The 17,056-nt window shown below is 59.8% G+C and overlaps 3 protein-coding genes across 4 annotated transcripts; 1 reads left to right on the top strand and 2 right to left on the bottom strand.

Annotated features, from left to right (window-relative positions):
• The first annotated feature begins 12 nt into the window (after positions 1-12).
• On the top strand, positions 13-2,226 carry aqp11 (aquaporin 11). The gene is made up of 3 exons (XM_077591526.1): positions 13-771; positions 911-1,027; positions 1,108-2,226. The coding sequence occupies exons 1-3, from the start codon at positions 75-77 to the stop codon at positions 1,230-1,232; spliced, it is 939 nt and encodes a 312-aa protein (XP_077447652.1). The 5' UTR covers positions 13-74; the 3' UTR covers positions 1,233-2,226.
• On the bottom strand, positions 1,333-9,475 carry rsf1b.1 (remodeling and spacing factor 1b, tandem duplicate 1). Its single transcript, XM_077591529.1, has 16 exons — positions 9,270-9,475; positions 8,276-8,367; positions 8,091-8,183; positions 7,796-8,001; positions 7,620-7,717; positions 4,751-7,557; positions 4,379-4,672; positions 4,197-4,301; positions 4,031-4,114; positions 3,906-3,947; positions 3,585-3,813; positions 3,326-3,506; positions 3,061-3,251; positions 2,770-2,943; positions 2,227-2,695; positions 1,333-1,952 (listed from the first exon to the last, which is right to left on the bottom strand). Exons 1-15 carry the CDS (start codon positions 9,421-9,423, stop codon positions 2,250-2,252), a joined length of 5,196 nt encoding a protein of 1,731 aa, XP_077447655.1. The 5' UTR covers positions 9,424-9,475; the 3' UTR covers positions 1,333-1,952; positions 2,227-2,249.
• Positions 9,476-9,739: 264 nt separating this feature from the next.
• Positions 9,740-16,948, bottom strand: LOC144067687 (F-BAR and double SH3 domains protein 2-like). Of its 2 annotated transcripts, none has more exons than XM_077591513.1 (19): positions 16,761-16,948; positions 15,800-15,939; positions 15,444-15,489; positions 14,505-14,578; positions 14,193-14,337; positions 13,967-14,100; positions 13,772-13,826; positions 13,572-13,700; positions 13,386-13,508; positions 13,214-13,309; positions 12,328-12,444; positions 12,157-12,255; positions 11,832-11,969; positions 11,632-11,739; positions 11,430-11,513; positions 11,191-11,365; positions 10,721-11,050; positions 10,560-10,645; positions 9,740-10,492 (listed from the first exon to the last, which is right to left on the bottom strand). In XM_077591513.1, exons 5-19 carry the CDS (start codon positions 14,331-14,333, stop codon positions 10,409-10,411), a joined length of 1,899 nt encoding a protein of 632 aa, XP_077447639.1. In that variant the 5' UTR covers positions 14,334-14,337; positions 14,505-14,578; positions 15,444-15,489; positions 15,800-15,939; positions 16,761-16,948; the 3' UTR covers positions 9,740-10,408. The 2 variants fall into 2 exon arrangements, with proteins under 2 accessions (XP_077447639.1, XP_077447638.1); XM_077591512.1 differs by having other exon boundaries at positions 15,800-15,897.
• Between the last annotated feature and the right edge of the window lie 108 nt (positions 16,949-17,056).

The following is a 17,056-nucleotide window of genomic DNA, read 5'->3' as shown; positions in this document are numbered from 1 at the left end:
AAAGTTTGAAAGTAGCCGGCCGACTTGGGGAAGGAAAGACGTGCGGAGAGGGCGAGGTAGGCGAGGTAGGCGCAATGGCGGACGACTACGACGACCACGTCGACGGCGCTTGGGTCTCCGTGGCGACGATAGCCGGCGTCGTGCTCTTGTGCGAGCTGCTCCGCAGCGTGGCCGCGCGCTGCTTCCGGGGGGGAGCGGCTTCGGCTTCGGCTTCGGCTTGGAGGGAGGCGGCGTCCACCTTACAGCTCTGCTACTGCACGCACGAACTCAAGGCGCTGGGCCAGGCCGGCTCGTTGGGACCGGCCGGCGGTCTGACGCTGGGCTACGGAGTCACGCTCGTGCACGTGCTGTCCTTCCGGGAATCCACCTGCAACCCCTGCGGTGTGCTGGAGCGCGCGTGGCGAGGGACCTCGGTCGGAGCCGGAGCCAAAGCCAGAGCCAGAACCAGAACCAAAGACAGAGCCGGGGCCAGAAGCGCGACCGCCGCGACCGCCACGGCCGTCCTCGCCTCCCTCGGCGCACAGTTGGCCGCCGCCTTGGCCGCCCGCCACGCCTTCTACTCCGTGTGCTCGCTGGGTCGGGCCGAGCACCACGCCCACCGGCTGGACTCGGGCTGCCCGGACCCGCTGGGCGGCACCGTGGCGGAGGCCGCCGCCGTGGAAGTGGCGTGCGCCTTCGCCGTCCAGACGGCGGCGCTCCACCTGCGCCAGGTGGACGACAGGCTCCGCGCGCACGTCATGGCCACGCTCATCACGGCGTTGGCCTATGCGGGTGAGTGCGGCCGACGTCGACGCCCTTTCCTCGATTCACGTCAACGTGGTGCCTCGCCAGAGATCGCCAGGCCAGTTGGGAAAGGTGACAGGTAAGGTCTTCCTTAACGCGGGGGTGCTGTGCTTATCTTTGTTTCCAGGCGGAAACATTTCCGGGGCCCTGTTTAACCCCATCCTGGCGTTCTCCGTCAACTTCCCCTGCGCTGGCCACAGTTACCTGGACTACTGCTTGATTTACTGGCTGGGACCCGCCTCAGGTGAGCGCCGACGGCTCCTCCCACCGCCGCCCATTAGTCAATCGCCGCTTCACCACTTCTGCGGTGGCCCCTCCCCCCAGGGGTGGCCGGCTGCATCCTGCTCTTCGAAAAGATCCTCCCCTCCCTCCGCGGCGGGAAGGCCACGACCCCGGACGACGACGACCTCGCCGGTGCCGCCCGCCGACGCAAACGCCGCCGGTCATGAGAGCGGGCGTCGACAATTCGGGAACCGCCAAATTGGCTCCTTCCCAGCACCTTTTTTTCTCTACGTGACCACAAACATGAGAACGACACGGACACCATGGTACCAAAACAAGTTCCTTTAGTTATTAAAAAGTTTGTACATGGAAAATAATAGCCTTTACACCATTTTTGGAGAAAACAAAGTCTTACTGGAAAATTCCTTTCATTTGTAAAAACGGGCCGAACTGGCGCTCAAAGAGTGGACGCGGTCAATGACGGAGGTTCCAACTGTAGAAAAACACTAGATGGCAGCGGCTATTACGTTTCACAGACAAATGGCAGTTCAAATGGTTTTTGTGAACAATGTACAAAAACTTGTCATCTCAAATTTTAGATCAGCAACTATACATTCCCACCTTCACATTGTCTATATACAGGGTGTTTCTAAAATGTTTGAGCCCATTTGGTAGGCCCATCATTTGGACCATTTTCGTTGGAATGACCTCCAATTTTCGCAGCCAAGAGTTTAGGTGAGCACTCTAATACTTGTGAGACTTCCCCTTGGTAAGAGAAGAGCTTCCAGCAGCTGGTAATTCAAGGCCGAGACGCGAATCCACACGGCCAGAGCTCCAAGCTTCCGAGGGCACAGCATTAACCAGTTAGGCCACGGGGGGGGGGGCTGTCCTGGGTGGGTGACCGAGTCCGAGCAGACTCCAAGATGTCAAGTGGACGGCATGTTAACCTGAAAAGATAGAAACGCCAAACGTTACACACAGGCTGTGAAAATTGGAGGTTATTCCAACAAAAACGGTCCAAATGATTGGCCTACCAAATGGGCTCAAACATTTTGGAACACCCTGTATATTTATGCATGACACTTTAATATTCTTGTATAAAAACTAGGCAATAGTGTTTTCCTGATGGAATGGTGGCTGTTTTGGTTTGTTTTTATACATAGAGATGTCAGGGAATATATAAAAAAAGAGAGAGGATGAAAAATGAACTCATACACCAACCATGATGTCCTTTTTGTCTTTTTTTACAATTGTTCGTTACTGCAGACGTAGTCCACCAGGTCAGTGACGCCCAGCAAGTCATCTTCGTCGTCTTCGTCCTTGGCGTCCTTGTTGCCGGTTTTCACCTCTTCGGTGGCGGCGGCGGCGACGACGACGGTCGCCGCCTTGTCCTCCTCGAGAGGCTTCTTTTCTTTCGCTTTGGGCTCTTCTTCCGAGTCGTCCGAGTCGATGCGATTGACGCGCTTGCGGACGGGCCGCCCGGAGGAGGACGACGACGACGACTCCGAATCGTCGTCCGAGCCCTCTTCCTCTTCCGACGCCCTCCGCCGCTTGAGGGCCAGCCGGCGGCGGCGCCGGTGATGCCGCCGCGCCGCCCCGCGTTGGTCCTCTCCCGAGGAGTCCGCCGGCGGCGGCCATTTGGAGCGCCGCTCCCTGGACCCGTCCTCCGAATCTCGGGAGAAACTGGAAACTATTCGGGGAGAGAAAAGCCGTCTTCAAGTCGTCACCGGTGGCGGCAGCGACGCTGGATTTTTCTGGTCTCACCACCTTCGCTTTCCGAGCTGTCGGGCCGGCGTCCCAGACGGCCCCGGGCCCGCTCGGCCCCTCCCTCCGACTCGGACGTCTCGCAATAGTTGACTTGAGACTTGCGACTCCGCCGCGATCGGCGCTGGCTCACGTCCAGGTCATCGTCGTCGTGCTCGTCCGAACTTCGGCTCGCTGCAAGGGGACGCAAAACCGTCAAACATCCCATCCAGAACTTGATTGGAACCGGGCTTTGCCTTCCCCCATAAAATGTGCACGCCGTGCGGTCCCGTAGGAGACTTTTAGAGTTACCCATTTCCTCCTCCTCTTCGTCGTCGTCCGTTTCCGCTTCCTCGTCGTCCGAGTAGCCTCTGGGTCGGCGCCGCTTTCGAGAGCTGCGCCGTCGCCCGGACGCGTCGCCCGAGCGCCGCTCGCCACCGCCTCTCTCCGAGTCCGTCTCGGCCGTCGTCTCGTTGTCGGAGGCCACAAAGTCTTCCCCGGAGCTGCGGGGCGGGCGCGGCGTCACGGTCACCGGGGGGTTTTGTTCCCGGGGACGCCCGGCGGAGGCCAAGCTCACCTTTCGCTGAGGCAAAACTCGTCCTCGCTCTCGTCCGCGCTGCTGTCGCCGTCCAAGTCGTTGAGGCGGCGCCGCCTCTTCTTGCGCCGGCCCACGGCGAGCCGAGGGGGCCGGCCGTTCTCCCGGGCCCCCTCCGGAGGGAGGGCGGTGATGTTGGCCATGTCCTTGCCGCGCCCGGCCCCTGCGTGACGCGACGGCGTGAGGGGGCGTGTGGCGGGCGGCCGGGCGGGCGGGACGGAAAAAGACCCCCGGCTAGTACCTCCCCCCTCGGCCTCTTTGACGTCCTCCTCGATGGCCTCCTCGATGGCCTCGTCGAACTCGTCGAACCTGTAGCTGATGTTCTTTTTGGCCCTGGTGGAACGCCGGCCCCAGCGCCGCTTGGCTTCCTTCTTCACCTCCACCGTCATCTCCCGCACGGCGGTGGCGGCGGTGGCGGCGGCGGCGACGGCGTCCTCGTCCTTCTCCTCCTCCTCCTGCGTCGCCGGCGCCTTGGTCGTCGCGGCCTGAGACAAAAGAGGACTCGGTCTATAAAAGGGGCGCTTCTACCGTCCGGTTTGGGCGGCGTTCTCACGGCGGGCGCGATGATGTTTTCCACGCTGATCCCCACGTAAATGAGCCGCTCCTTCCTACGCAAGCAAAAAAAGGCAAAGCAGACGAGGATGAGCCAGAACAGAAAGCCTAGCGGACGGACGGACGATCGAGGACGCGCCTCCTCTCCGCCCGTTGTTTCTTCCTCAAGGCGGCGTCCAGCTTGAGCAGCCGCTCTTCCAGTTGGTCGCACAGCTTTTTCTACCGGGAAAGGTACGCGAGGGAGCGCTTTATTTTGCGGCTCCCGGGAGACGGCCGGCGGGAGACGACGGCGCCGACGTACGTGCTGGCAGGGCGGGCAGAACCACTCGCCGTCGGGGATGATCATGAGCGGCGGCCTGAGGCAGGCCGTGTGGTAGCCGCTGTCGCACCAGTCGCACAGTAAGATCTGGAATGAAGGAAGAACCAAAAAGCGAAAGGGAGTCAACGCACCGACCGCCGAGAAGGAATGACGTCTGGACTCACCAGTTCCGGGTGGTTGGGAAGGCCGCAGCGCTTGCACGGGTCGTCGTTGGGCGGCAGCTGGTCGTCGTCGTCGTCGCTGGACGCGCGGGAGTCGGAGCTGGCTCGCCGCCGCCGTCTTTTGGGTCGGCGTTCCAGCTGGTAGTCCTCGTCACTGTCATCCTCTCGCTCCTCGCTCTCGTCCGAGTCCCGGGCGCAGCTGTCGTCGCCGTCCTCCTCCTCCGAGGGGTCGTCCTCCGAGCCTTTCCGCCGGCGGCGGGGAGGGTCGGACCAGCGCGTCCTGCCTCGCTTTCTGGCCTGGGAATCCAAAGCGGAGCGGCCTTTAGGCAACGGCGCCGGATGCCACGGGTGGCTAAAGTGATGGGCCTGCCTCACCTGGACTTTGGGCCGGGCGTCCTCGTCCGTCGCCTTCTTCTGCCGAGGCTTTTTGGCCGGGGGGACTTTGGGATCGTCTTCTTCCTCCGTTTCCGGGACCTCGGCCGCCTTGTGTCTGGATATCCTGGGCGATCGCCTCAGGGACATCCGGCAGGCGTCGGCCGGAGCCCGGCGGTCCCCCCGGCCGTCCCGGCGCCGGCGGGCCGCCGCCCCCGCTCTCCGCCGGGCGCCCCCTTTCCGCTCCCTCTCGGCGTGGGCCCCGTCCGATTCGGACACGGCGTCCGTGGAGGAATCCTTCCCGTCGGAAGGGTCTGGCCGGCGGGGGCTTTGGGCCGCCCGCTCTTCTTCCTCTTCCTCTGCGGCGCGGTGGCTTACTCGGCTTTCTCGGGCGGCGGCGGCGTCCGGGTCCCCTGGGCTTCTGGGCCCGACGGCGCCCGGGTCCTCTGGGTTTTCGGTCCCTACGTTGGCACCCTTTGAGTGGCTGGCTTCCGAAGCCCCGCTTTGGGGAAGGAGCTGCGGGTCCTTTTGGTTTCCTTTGGCGGGGTCACCGGCGGGGTCACTGACAGGCGCCTCCCGCTCGCTCCCGTCCTCCGACGGCCAGCGTTGGGCCTTTGTCCGGCCGTGGCTCTCCTCCGCCGTCCCTTTTTGGGCGCTGGCTTTGTTTGTGCTCAAAGGGCTTTGGAAAGTTTTGTCCGCTGGGGAAGCCCGCCGACACTCCGGTCGCGCGTCCGGCCGGCTCTCCGACGACGACAGGCTTGCCGGCGTCGTTTGGACGGCGGCGTCCGGGTCCGCCGATTTGTCGGCGGATGGCGGATGGCCGTCCCGGGCTCCTTTGAGCGTTTGGGCCTCCCGATGGGACTCTTCCTCCACGTGTTTAGATTGCGCCGCTTCCGACGAAGGAGGACGAGGAGGAGAAGGAGGAGAATCTCGGGTGGTTTGGGTGAGGCGATGGCTCTGGGAATCCTTTTCTTGGTAAGCCTCAGCATCCCGGTCTGCCTTGCCACTCTTTGTTGCTCCTCCCTTTTTGCATCCATCCACTGCCTTCGCCTCCGCCTTCACATCCGCCTTTGCCTCCGCCTCCGCGTCCACCTTTGCCTCCGCCTTCGCATTCGCGTCCACGTCCGCCTCTGCCTCCGCATCCACCTTCGCATCCGCCTTCGCCTCCGCATCCACGTCCGCCTCCCGGGGGACCCCTCCTTCGCTCTGGGCCGAGGCTCTGGACAAGTCACCGTCCAATTCCGCGCCGCAGGCAGTGGCAGCGGGGCTTTCTTCCACCGTTGCCGTTTTGTCAACGGCGGATTGGGTCGGACTTTGGAGGTCCGGCGGCGCTCGCCGGCCATCTTCCAACTCTTTCTCAAGGTGGTCTGCTGGCTTTTTGCTTTGGCCGGGGGCTTGGGCCCTCGCGCTTTCTTGGTCCCCGTGGCTTTTGGAAAGTGGCGCCCCGACGGATCCCGCCAGACTTTTGCCCTCCGGACGATCCCGCTCCTCCGTGTCCTCTTCCACGGAAGCCCGGTTTTGGTGGCTCCGCGCCCGATCCGAGCCGCCTTGCGTTCCCTGGGGCGTTTTGCCTTCGTCGTCCCGCGGCAACTCTTCTAGGACGGGTTTGGAACGATCGGGCTCGTCTTCCACGGTCCGGGGCGGCGCACCGTCCATCCGGGCCGCGGCTAGACGCCCGTCAGCCGCCGCGGTCCGGCTATCGGCGGCGTCACGACACGACGACGACTCTCGAGATCTGCGGCTTTCCGACTCTGGGATCCCGGCCGAGTCCCTTTCGAGCTCCTCCTCTTCCTCTCGGCTCGCGGTTTTGTTCTCCGGCGACCCCTCCGCGGGAATCGGCGGACCGTCCTTTGTACGCCGGCCGGCACGGTTCTCCGCCCGCCCCGAATTGGTCATTTCTTCTTTGGCGCCGTCCAATGGTTTTGTTCCTTGGGAATCTTTTGAGCCACGCTCTACGTCCGCGGCGTCGAGATGTGAGGACGCCCGGTCTTTTGAGTTACGAGCCGTTTTCTCCACGGCGTCCACGTGGTCGTCGGCGGGCAATTGGGCGTCTTTATGGCCGGGCTCGGCCCGGTTTAAATCCCCCTCCTTCTCGGAAGCGGGCACCAATTTCTCGCTCTTTTCATGGAGCGGCGGCGTCACCTTCTCCGGCCGACGGGGCGAATGGCGTTCCTCGGCGGATCCCGAGAGATCGGCGCTCAAAGCGGACTCCGGCGGGGGCCCCGGTTCACCGTTGACACGGTCGTTCCCGTGGCGGATCCGTCGCAGCGCATCGTCGTCGTCCCGGTGCGGAGACACCGGCGGCATTTTCACGCCTCTCTTCTTCAGCGGGACCTCGGCCCGCCGCTCTCTCTTCAGTTGCCGGATCTCAGCGGCGTGGTTCCTTTCGGACTCCTCGGGGGAAGCGGGCCCGCCCGTCTCGGCTCCCGCCACCTCTTTTTTGATGCTGGTTGTTTCGACGGCAGCCTCTTTGATGACGGCCTCTTTGACGATGGCCTCTATGACGGCCGCCTCCTCTTTGACGGCGGCCGCCACTTCTTTGACGGCCGCCTCCTCTTTGACGGCGGCCGCCGTTTCGTCGGCCGCCTCCTCTTTGACGGCGGCCGCCACTTCTTTGACGGCCGCCGTTTCGTCGGCCACCTCTTCTTTGACGCTCTGCGCTTCAACGGCGGCGTCGGTCCGCCTGGAGCTTTCCGCCGGGAGCCGGCCCGCGCCGTCTGCTCTTGCGGTGCTTTCCGTCTCGGGCGACGGGCGGAGGCCCGTTTTGTCGCCGTCCTCGTCCGACGAGCTCTCCTCTTTCTTCGCGTGGGCTGAAATGAAAACGAAGGCAGGAATGCAATTTTCCTCGTTGGCGGCATGGCTGTGAATTTACCCGCTCGGTCTTGTTGACTTTTGGCGTCTCTCTTCAAGAGCTCGGGATCAATGTCCGTCTTGAGGAGAGCCAGCACTTGCTCCAGGTCCTGGCGATCTCTAAGCGGAGGAAAAGGCCGGTCAACTGAACGAACGAACGAACGGACGAACGTCCGTCCGTCTTCCCCCTTCTCCTACCTGACTATGCACTTCCAGGAGGCGCCGTCCAGGTCGTCCTGCTCCTCCACGTAGAGGCGCACGTTGTGGTCCAGGTCCAGCTGGAACCAATACATCTGGCCGTCCTTGTCGCGGCCGATGGGCTGCAGGCGCATTTTGTCCGGCTCCTCCTCGTTGACGGCGTTCTTGAACTTCAGGTTTTCGTCAAACTGACACTCGCACAGGTACTGCGCGGATGGAAGCGGGACTTAACTTAAGCCCGACCGCCAGCGTAAGCCGCGATCGCTCCGTCCGCGCCGCCGCGCCGCCCCATTACCTTGAGGATAGCCGTCTTGCTTTCGGCCGTCATGCTGCGGTAGCCCTTTTCTTCCAGCTCCCAGGCCCACGCCGTGTTGAAGTCTTGGCATATCTGCGAGGTCACCGGAACAGAAGGTCGTCCTCAGAGCGCCGTCCGACGTCGACGGCACCCAGAGAGTCCACCCCAACGATCACGACGTTTACCTTGACGAGGTACTTCTCCCATCTGTCCGCCGACACCGACTTCCCGATTTTCCTCAGCAGCTTGACGTGAAGATCGACCAGCAATTTGGGGACTGAAAAAAAATCAAAGAAATTCACGGCAGACACCGGTGTTAATGGTGAGAGCGTTTTGAAATCATGGAAATGAACGCAGGAGGGGGGCCGCCATCGACGGAGAAAGCATCCCGGCGGGCCTTTCGCGGTCATCAAATCATGGTTACAATTGCAAACCGGAGACAGTTTACCCTGACATCTGCTAGCAAACGTGCATTTAAAATGTGGAGCCATCGCAATTCAAGCCACCATCTTTTCCGTTAAACTGCCCAAAGTAGGACGTAAATTGGCCGGTTATAGGGGCTACAGCGGAAGTGATTTGACTGGGTGCTGGCGCGCGCCTTTAATTTGAAAGCGCGCAGCGGAACTGACGCGGCCGAGCATCTTAGCGCCACTTCAACGAGTCTTTTCAACAGTGATTCAAGTGCACCTTTCTGCTAACTTTGTAGCCATTTAAAGCACCGGCCCGGCCTCCCGTCACCCAGCGTCACCGGGGCAATGGGCTTCATTTAGCTAGACGCCCGTGCGCGGCTCTCCGTGTTCGGGAGCGACGAAGAAAGGCTCGTCGCCAAGCGGAGGGAGGAAGGGAGGGAGGGTTTGGGAGGGAGGGAGGCAGAAAGCTTCGGGATCAAAGCCCATAAAGTGACCCAAAGACGCACTCCCTTGACCAAACGGACACCCGCGGAACCACGTACTAGCATAAAAAGTACACGCACTCCGTCAAATGTAGGGCCTCGCCTTTGTTAAACGTGCGTCGGAGGCGGGCCGAGCGCACAATAACACAGCGGCGCTAGCGCGGCTAGCTAGCCCAGCTACAGCTAGCGCGGTACCAACGATGAAGTCTCTCCTCCTGGCTAGATGGCGAAGCCCCCCGCCCGCTCCCGCTGCCTGCCCCTCCCCCGGTTCCTATGCCGAGCCCTACCTGAGGATGTGTCCCGCAGGTATCGCTCCAGCTGCGGGAAGGTCAGCTCGGGCAGGTCCAGCTGCGCTCCGTAGCGCTCGAGGAAGGAGCAAATGACGGCGTAGTTGGGACACAGGGCAGAGGGACGAGTCGCCGTTGCCGCCGAAGCAGCCATTTTCCCCCTCCACACCAACCTGTCAAGCGCGCATGCGTCGGGGAGAACGCTCGCTGGGGCTGCGACTTCCGCTGGAGGCAAAATAAAACAGGAAGCTGGAGGAAAAGCCAGAAGACGCCCGCAAACATTAACGGGACTGTGCACGACTTCAAACTTTTAGGAGTTGTTTTTATTATTCAGAATTATCTCCTATATCATGAAACAAAGTTTTGTTCTTGTATTTCCAAATGGAAGAGTTGAAATGAACCCACCGCTTGACATGCTAGATTCATTTCAACCGGGTTGGACCGGTTGTGAATGAAGGAATAAAGCAGGATTGAAGCTATTCTTTATTTCACGTCGATTTGTACACAATAAATACGCTTCAAACCCCCCTTGTGTATAAATGGGTCAACAACAACTGAACCAAAGTTGGGGAAAAAAAGGAGCGCGTCGAGCTCTTGGAACAGGGAAACAAGACCCCGCCCCCCCTCCCCTTATTCCCATACAAGAATATAAATGCAAACTTCAAAAAATAAGTTTGATGTCATTCAGATCTCAAGGAGATCAACGAGAAAACAGCAACGAGTCTGACAGATTCTTTTTGACTCATCGCGCACACTAAATCCTAAAAGTCTAAAAGGTCAGATAAAAGAATCCATACAACGGCGCAAATACTTTGTCAAAAGATCCATCTCTGAGCTCTCTGTAAACCATTTCAAACAAACAAAAGGATCTCTATAAGACACTAAGGTGGCTATTTAAGGCTAAACAAGGCAGTACGACAACATATTCATACCAATATAGCTGGTAGAGAAAATATGAACAAATACTGACAAAAGAGAAGGCCAAAAAAGTGCTTCATTGTGTGACACACACAGACACACACGCACATGCGGTGGTCTGGCGCATTTTGGAGAAAGAGAGAGAGAGAGAGAGAGAGAGAGAGAGGCACGTGCATTTGTTTTTCTGGCAAAAGCCTCATCCATCTGTTTGTCCGTCTTGGCTACACCAGCGTAATCTCCACCTCCTCTGGCCGCTTCACCTGCCCTCGGGGCTGCTGCTTGGGGGGCGGCGGAGCGGCTCGGACCTGGAGACGGGCGGGGGCTTTACAAGACTTTTCCATCCATAGAAAAGAGCTCACGGGCCTTACTTACAGGTCGGATGCTGCCTGATCCGCTCTCGGGGTATTCGGGAGGCTGTGGAGGCTGTGGAGGGTGTGGCGGCTGTGGCGGCGGCGAGCCTGAAAAGTCCACCTTCCCGTTTTAGTTTCTTGACCCTTGGCGGGGCTTAGACTCCACGCCACGCAAAGACTTACTGCCAAAGGAGCTCCGGCGGTGCCCGTTGTGGTAGGAGGGGGGTCGGCCCAAGTCGTCCGACCGGGGCGACGAGTCGGCGGGCGTCCGCGGGGGCCCCGAGGGGGAAGGGGCCGGCGCTCGCTCCTCCCCGGGGACGGGGCCGGGGCCGGGAGCCAGCTCCTCCACCAGGACCGCGGGGAAGACGCCCACGGCGCCGTTGAACTCGCCCTTCCAGAAGCCGTCGTCCTCGCGGGTCTCCCGGCTCAGGATGCGGATGACGGCGCCCTCGGGGAAGGAGAGCTCGTCGTCCGTCTGCCCGGCGTAGTCGTACAGTGCTTTGGCCAACGACACTGCAGAGTCAAGACCAGACAAAAAAATTTAAAGAGCCGGACGTCAAAGGATGCCCTCTATTTACAGACGTATCGCGCCGCGCTTTTTATGGACCGTTAGCATTAGCCTGAAATTGAGAGCTCTCCAATTTCCGTCTTACCGCTCGCGTCTCCTCCGGGAAGCTCGCTCTCGGCTTCGGTGGAGTTGCTGGAGGAGGAGGAGCGCGCGTCCGCCGCCGCCGCCAGAGAGCGCAGCACGCTAAGCAGGCTATTGGAGGACGGCAAGCGCAGGTACTTCTCCGGGACGTAGCCCACCCGCCCGCCGCGGTTCCTGGCCTGGGGACGAGACCGCAGGCGGCGGCGGTCGGGATGAGAAGGTCGGAGGAGCCAGGCGCCTCACCTTCACCCAGTCCTCCATGTCGCCGTCGTCGATGACCTCCAGGATCTCGCACTCCTCGATGGTCAGCTCGTCGGGTTGCGAGGCCTACGGAGAAAATGCCGCGCCCGCCGGTCAAATCGGGCTGGCTTGGAGCCCAGTTTGGAGCTCACCTCGCAGAACCCCCCCCAAGCCCTCCCCTCTTCCCCGAGAGCCACGCTCCCACCTTGTAGGAGTAGAGCACCGTGCAGGTGAGCGGGTAGTTCTTCAAGGTGCCCGAACCGCTGTCGTCCAATACCTCGCCGCTGTCCTCCGTCTCCTCGTCTTCCGTGGCCTTCCGGAGAGAGGCCGGCGCGGCGTGGCGCTTAGGGGGCGGGGTCGGGAGCGAGGGCCCCGGCTCCGGCGGCCCACGGCGGGAGGACTTACGGAAAGCGAGGGGTTGTTCCAGCGCTCGTTCTCCAGCTCCTCCATCACCTGGTTCATGGCGCTCTGCAGCCAGGCTTCCACGCCCACGCCCGCCTCTCTCAGCAGGTCCAGGCGGGCCTCGGCCTTGGCCTTCACCGTCTAGGGAAGCCGCATAAAAACCTTTCTGCATTTGGCTAAGGAAGCCCGGGATGCTAACCGCGCACCCGGGGGCGGGAACCCCGCTCCTTCATTCTACGGATTGTACGCTGTAATAATGTGCGGGAGTTTGTTTTTCGTTTTTTTCGCCCGAGTCTCCGCCGCTAGGTGGCGCCAGTGTCGGGTTTACCTCGGCCCTGCGCAGACTCTCCCGAGCCACCTCCATCTTGGCCTCCAGCTCGGCGCCGTTGTGCTCCGAGCTCTCCCGAGCCCCAAATTCCTCCAGTACCTGCCGGGGTCACAAAATCAAGTCGAAAGAGCCGCAGGACTCCACGGGACACCACGGGACACCGGGGTTCACCTGTCGCGCGTGGACGATGCTCTTGTACTCTCGGGCCACGCGGCTGGCCCACTTGCGAGCCTCCTTATCCAAGCCGTGCTCCTCCGCCGTGCCGCTCTCCCTTATGAGGTGCGTGGCCTGCCAAGGAGAAAAAAATGTGCAGCTATTTACTACGGCCCGGAGCCGCCGGAAATGTCCTCGGACTCTGTGCCCGTTCAAAAGAAGGAACAGCGTCAAGTCAATAGCGAGTGATAACATTTGAGTGTTTTTTTTTTGGCAGGGCCCCAAATGTCTCGCTTGATAGCCATGAGGGATGGCGACAAAAAGAGGAGGAACGCTGGCTGGCTCTCTACATTCCTTCCTGAGAACATGACGTCAGCGCTATGAAAATAGCGGCACGGCCATCGACTTATTGACGCGGCAGTTCGGCGACCTTTCGACAAGGGAGGGGGCCAAAACTCCCAGCGAGATGTTTGGACGTGACGGCATCGGCGGCTCACAATGGTTCCTTTTCACGGGTGCAGGGGCGGGGCCAGATCAAACCCCCCCCCCCATCCCCGGCTCTCGCCTCTTTTTGGCGGATCCCTCCATCTGGGCAAAGGGAGGGGTGGGGGAGATGGCGCGGGCGGGGGCTTTATATGGCCGTTAATGTTTTCTTTGGGAACAGGCGGCCGCTTGTCGGACCGGCCGACCGGAACCACGGCGCCGTTCGCAGCCCGGACAAATTGCGCGGTGTTCAAGAAGGAACGTGCTGCCTCGTGATATGAAAACGGGAGAGGCCATTGAACTTTGGTCAGGAAAGGAAATTTGCGACGGCCGTTTTACGACCAGCCTTCGATAAGGGCGGTTTGGCCAAACAAGCTTTCTCTCTCTGTCTCTCTCGAGCCGACGGAAGCCAGCGCTTTACCGTGTCCGTGTCGATGGGCTGGTAGGAGAAGTCTTCCGCCTTCTGGAACATGGGATTCTTCTGGACAAACATCTGCTGATGGAACTCCCGCACGAGCTGCAACGCACGGCGCCACGGAAGAGACGAGACGTGAGCGGGGACTTTGCGGGGCCCACCTCGCCGCCTCTCTCACCCCATCTGAGCTGTCCGAGAGCTGGCGGAAGTGGTCGCCGACGGCGCGGGCGCTCTCCGCCTCCGTCCGACACAGCCAGGCCAGGTAATCCTTCACCTGCTCGTAAATCCTGCCGTCCAGCGCCTGCGGATGGCCCGACGTACTTTGGCGGTGGGTAGTGGCCGGCCGGCTCGCCGCGGAGGGTACCTTGAGGCATTGGCTGAGATCCTCGCGGTAGTAGCGGCGCTGGTGGGCGTTGGCGGCGGCCAGCGACAGCAGGTAGTCGTTCCTGGTGCGGCTGGCTTTGGCGATGCACTCGCTCCGCTTGGCCTGGAGCTGCCAGGCGAGAATTGGCCCGTTTGTCAAAATTGAGGGACGGACGGACGTCAGGGACGGACTCTTTGTACCTTGACGGTGGCCCTCTGCAGACTAGACCTGGACTGGAAGAGGCTCAGCTTGGATCTGGACGAGGAAGGAGAAATTCGCAGACTACTTTTTGGACCATAGGCAGGTCCAATTTTTTTTTTGGGGGGGGGACGACAGATCTCAACGGGCTAATTTTCAGTGAAATACTTTGGAGAAGAAGGTGGCCCGCTCCTTACTTGGCTTCCAAGTCGGCCTTGTCCCTGACGGCCTGGGCCGTGGTCTCCGCCTCCTGGTACCTCTTCCTGCTCTTGCTCAGGTCTTTGACGCTGTCCTGCAGCTCCGCCTGGATGGCGCTCAACCGCTCCGTGCACTGCAACGGGCATTGGAGGCTGGGCTAAAGTAGCCCGGCCGGGGGGGAGCCTGGCCGGGGGGGAGCCTGGCCGCTACCCCTCCCCTCCTTACCTTGCGCAGCTGCTGCTCCTTTTGCAGACGGGCCGTCTTGGCCGGCTCGGCCACCTGCGCCCTGTAGTTGTCGCAGGCGCCCATCCTGGACTGGCTGACCTGAACGGTAGCCTCCAGGTAAGCCCTCCAGACGCAATACATGTTCCTGGGCCAAACACACACACAGTCGGCCTTGATTTACGCAGCCGAGGCCACGGGGGCGGCACCCGGAAAGAAAGTTTCAAAGGGAAGCAAGAAAGGAAAAGGGTGAGGGGTGAGATGAGATGAAAGCACCCCGAAAGTGGCCGGCACCCCCAATTCGGTGGGCCTCACCTGTGATCGGTTCGCTCCGACGGGCTGTCGGGCCATTCTCTCTTCAAATACTGATTGGCCAACTTCTGCAAGGCCTGGGGGGGAGGGAGAACAGGTGTGTGAATGACCCAAAAAACGCAAACAAATAGACTATGCATGCATACTCTCATTGATTAGCAACAGCGTGAGCACGTTACGTCAAAAAGTATTCAGAGCCTTGCCGTCCCCGAAAAGCGGTGAAATAAAAAATAAAAAAAAAAGACATTTGCGTGTGTTTGGAATTTTAAATTGCCAGGACGGCTCTTGAGGAATACCATTTGAAAAGAGCAATTGTTTACGGCTCCCAAGTCGGAGCGCGCCACTCGCCGGGATGAAAAGGCCGATTGAGACGGCAAACGGAGATGCGAGTGTTCAAATCTTGCGCCTCTGCCAACGACGAGGCCGAGCCGGCTCCCGGAGGCGGGACGGAGGCGACGGCAAAAGCCTACAAATGTGGAGCGGAGGGCGGAAGATGGAGGACGGAGCCCAGGAGCGCCACTTTCCCCCCCTTTTTTCTTTTTGCCAGCCGCAAAGCGGACCGACTCTGCCGCCAAAGGGCCCAAAACAGAGGAGCTTATTTATCTCGGTGGCCGGATGTGATGCGCGTGGCAAAGCTCCCCGTTGGTCAACCGAGCGACCCACGGGCGGACGTCCATTCGCGCCAGCGCTCGGGGTCGTCGGCGAATCGGGCGCTGCGCGTCAAAGTATTTGAAAGGCGGAGACATTTTTGCGATTAGGCGGGGATGGGGGGCTATGGAGGCGCCCCCTCTTCACGACAGCGCGGGACATTCCTCACGGGGACGTGACGCCACAACGCCGCCAAGTGGGCCAAAGACGTCCGGATGACGTGGCGGCGGAGGGCTTTTGACGGAGGTCGTGTGATGGACACCAACGTCGTGGACGTTCCCAGCCTTTCCTTACCTGCGCGTAGTCTCGCTCCACGGATGCCTTCTTCAGGCTGAATGTCCTGCAAAAGACGAAATGAAGAAAAATCATTGGAAGTCTCCAAATTTGGAAAGCCTTTTAACGAGTTAGTTCCGCAGTAATGATCACTAACCAAAAGTCTATCGTTCCCCATTGAAATAGTCGATGCAAATAGAAAAAAACATAGAAAGCATAAAGCAGACATTTTGGACTCTTCCTTTTTCTTACGCAAGAATCCGCTAGCTAGCGTTGCCACGATACCAAGTCACCATCGACCCGATAACGATGCTCAAACATCTCCTTGATGGCATTTTGGATACTATACGTGGATTTAGACGGGCGTGCAAAGTCACCTGAGGTCCTCCAGGAGGTCACACTCGGCCTGGTGTTTGACGTGCAGTCTGTTCAGCTGCTCGCCGTGGGTGTGTTTCAGCTCCTGGGTGACCCGGACCTGGAGCAATGGAGCAAAATCCTCACCAGTCAGTCAATACCACTAGAAAACCAAAGAAACTCTCCTTGTTTAACCAACCCAAAAGTTCAAGAAAATAGCCTAAAAAAACGGTTTTAGCGAGGTGGGGCGGCCCTCCCTGTCCAATTGTACTACGAAACAGGATCGGGCCCTCTCTGTCCAATAGTACAATGGGTCTGTGAACCAGGATCGGGATTGGAGGCTTGCCATCCCACTTTCAATCGATTGAATGTCTAGGCCACGACAGTCATGTGTTCCAGAGAGGGTCCACTCTCAAAAATCAAGTTCATGAATATAAGACGAGACAGCTTCGGGGAACATGAGGAATTTTTGTTCGACACGGAAAAAACTAACAAAAAACAAAGTGAGCTACCTCGCCACGGTCCGCTAGTTTTAGTGCGAGATGCGATATGACTTGAAGGTCCGAGCCGAGTCGCTTTCAGTTATCGTCCTGAATTTTCTTCGCTTTTGTTCATGCTGACAGTAACCACTGTTACTACTGCTAATAACAATAAAATAATAAAGTCATACAGCAATATAAACGCCTGGCAAAGTGACGTCTGTGCGCAAGTGAGAAGCATTTGAGCCTATTTATCCCAATGGAAAGTCAGACGCTCCCAGTTACTTTTCTTGACTTTGGGCCTCGTAAAATGTCCTGCGGGAGGAAAACCAAGACGAGAAGCAGCTGAAAGAGTGCTCGGGGGGGAGGAAAGTGTCGTCTTGCCGTCGTGCTCTGGCAACCATTAAATATGCGCCACTTCGTCGAGTAACGTTAGCTTCGAAGGCTACTCTCAAACTCTGTGTGTGTGTGTTTCGGGGGGCAGAGAGGAAGAAAAAAAACTCACCTTTCTCGGTGGGGGCTGCATCCTTCTTTGTGGACATACAAACTAGGCGAAAAAGTTTGTCTTTTGGGTTTGGCCGCTCGGGCAAAACAAATAGTCCGCTAGTCCGTTAGTCCGGGGCGACTAGAGCAGTCGGGCGGCCACGGCGGCCATGGCGGCTCCGCTAAACTGTGAGCCGAGCCCCGTGAATCCGGAGGCGGGAGTGGAGAGGGCGGGGAGGGGGGTGGGGGAAGAGGGAGGGAGGGAGGGAGGGGGGTGGGGGAAGAGGGAGGGAGGGAGGGAGGGGGCTGGCTTTGGGG

Source organism: Stigmatopora argus, chromosome 22, assembly GCF_051989625.1.
Source record: "Stigmatopora argus isolate UIUO_Sarg chromosome 22, RoL_Sarg_1.0, whole genome shotgun sequence".
Classification (NCBI taxonomy): Eukaryota; Metazoa; Chordata; class Actinopteri; order Syngnathiformes; family Syngnathidae; genus Stigmatopora; species Stigmatopora argus.
This window is presented reverse-complemented; position numbering and strand designations above follow the sequence as displayed.

Bases quoted from the DNA above. Each gene is read 5' to 3' on its own strand.
- aqp11 (XM_077591526.1), top strand. From the start codon at position 75: ATGGCGGACGACTACGACGACCACGTCGACGGCGCTTGGGTCTCCGTG. The intron at 772-910 runs GTGAGTGCGGCC...CTTTGTTTCCAG, and splicing joins CACGGCGTTGGCCTATGCGG to GCGGAAACATTTCCGGGGCC. The intron at 1,028-1,107 runs GTGAGCGCCGAC...CCCTCCCCCCAG, and splicing joins CTGGCTGGGACCCGCCTCAG to GGGTGGCCGGCTGCATCCTG.
- rsf1b.1 (XM_077591529.1), bottom strand. From the start codon at position 9,423: ATGGCTGCTTCGGCGGCAACGGCGACTCGTCCCTCTGCCCTGTGTCCC. The intron at 7,718-7,795 runs GTAGGAGAAGGG...TCCTCCGCTTAG, and splicing joins TCCTGGAAGTGCATAGTCAG to AGATCGCCAGGACCTGGAGC. The intron at 4,115-4,196 runs GTACGTCGGCGC...CTTTCCCGGTAG, and splicing joins TCTGCCCGCCCTGCCAGCAC to AAAAAGCTGTGCGACCAACT.
- LOC144067687 (XM_077591512.1), bottom strand. From the start codon at position 16,781: ATGCAGCCCCCACCGAGAAAG. The intron at 14,338-14,504 runs GTGAGGCCCACC...TGTTTGGCCCAG, and splicing joins TCGGAGCGAACCGATCACAG to GAACATGTATTGCGTCTGGA. The intron at 11,051-11,190 runs GTAAGACGGAAA...TTGACTCTGCAG, and splicing joins TCCCGGAGGAGACGCGAGCG to TGTCGTTGGCCAAAGCACTG.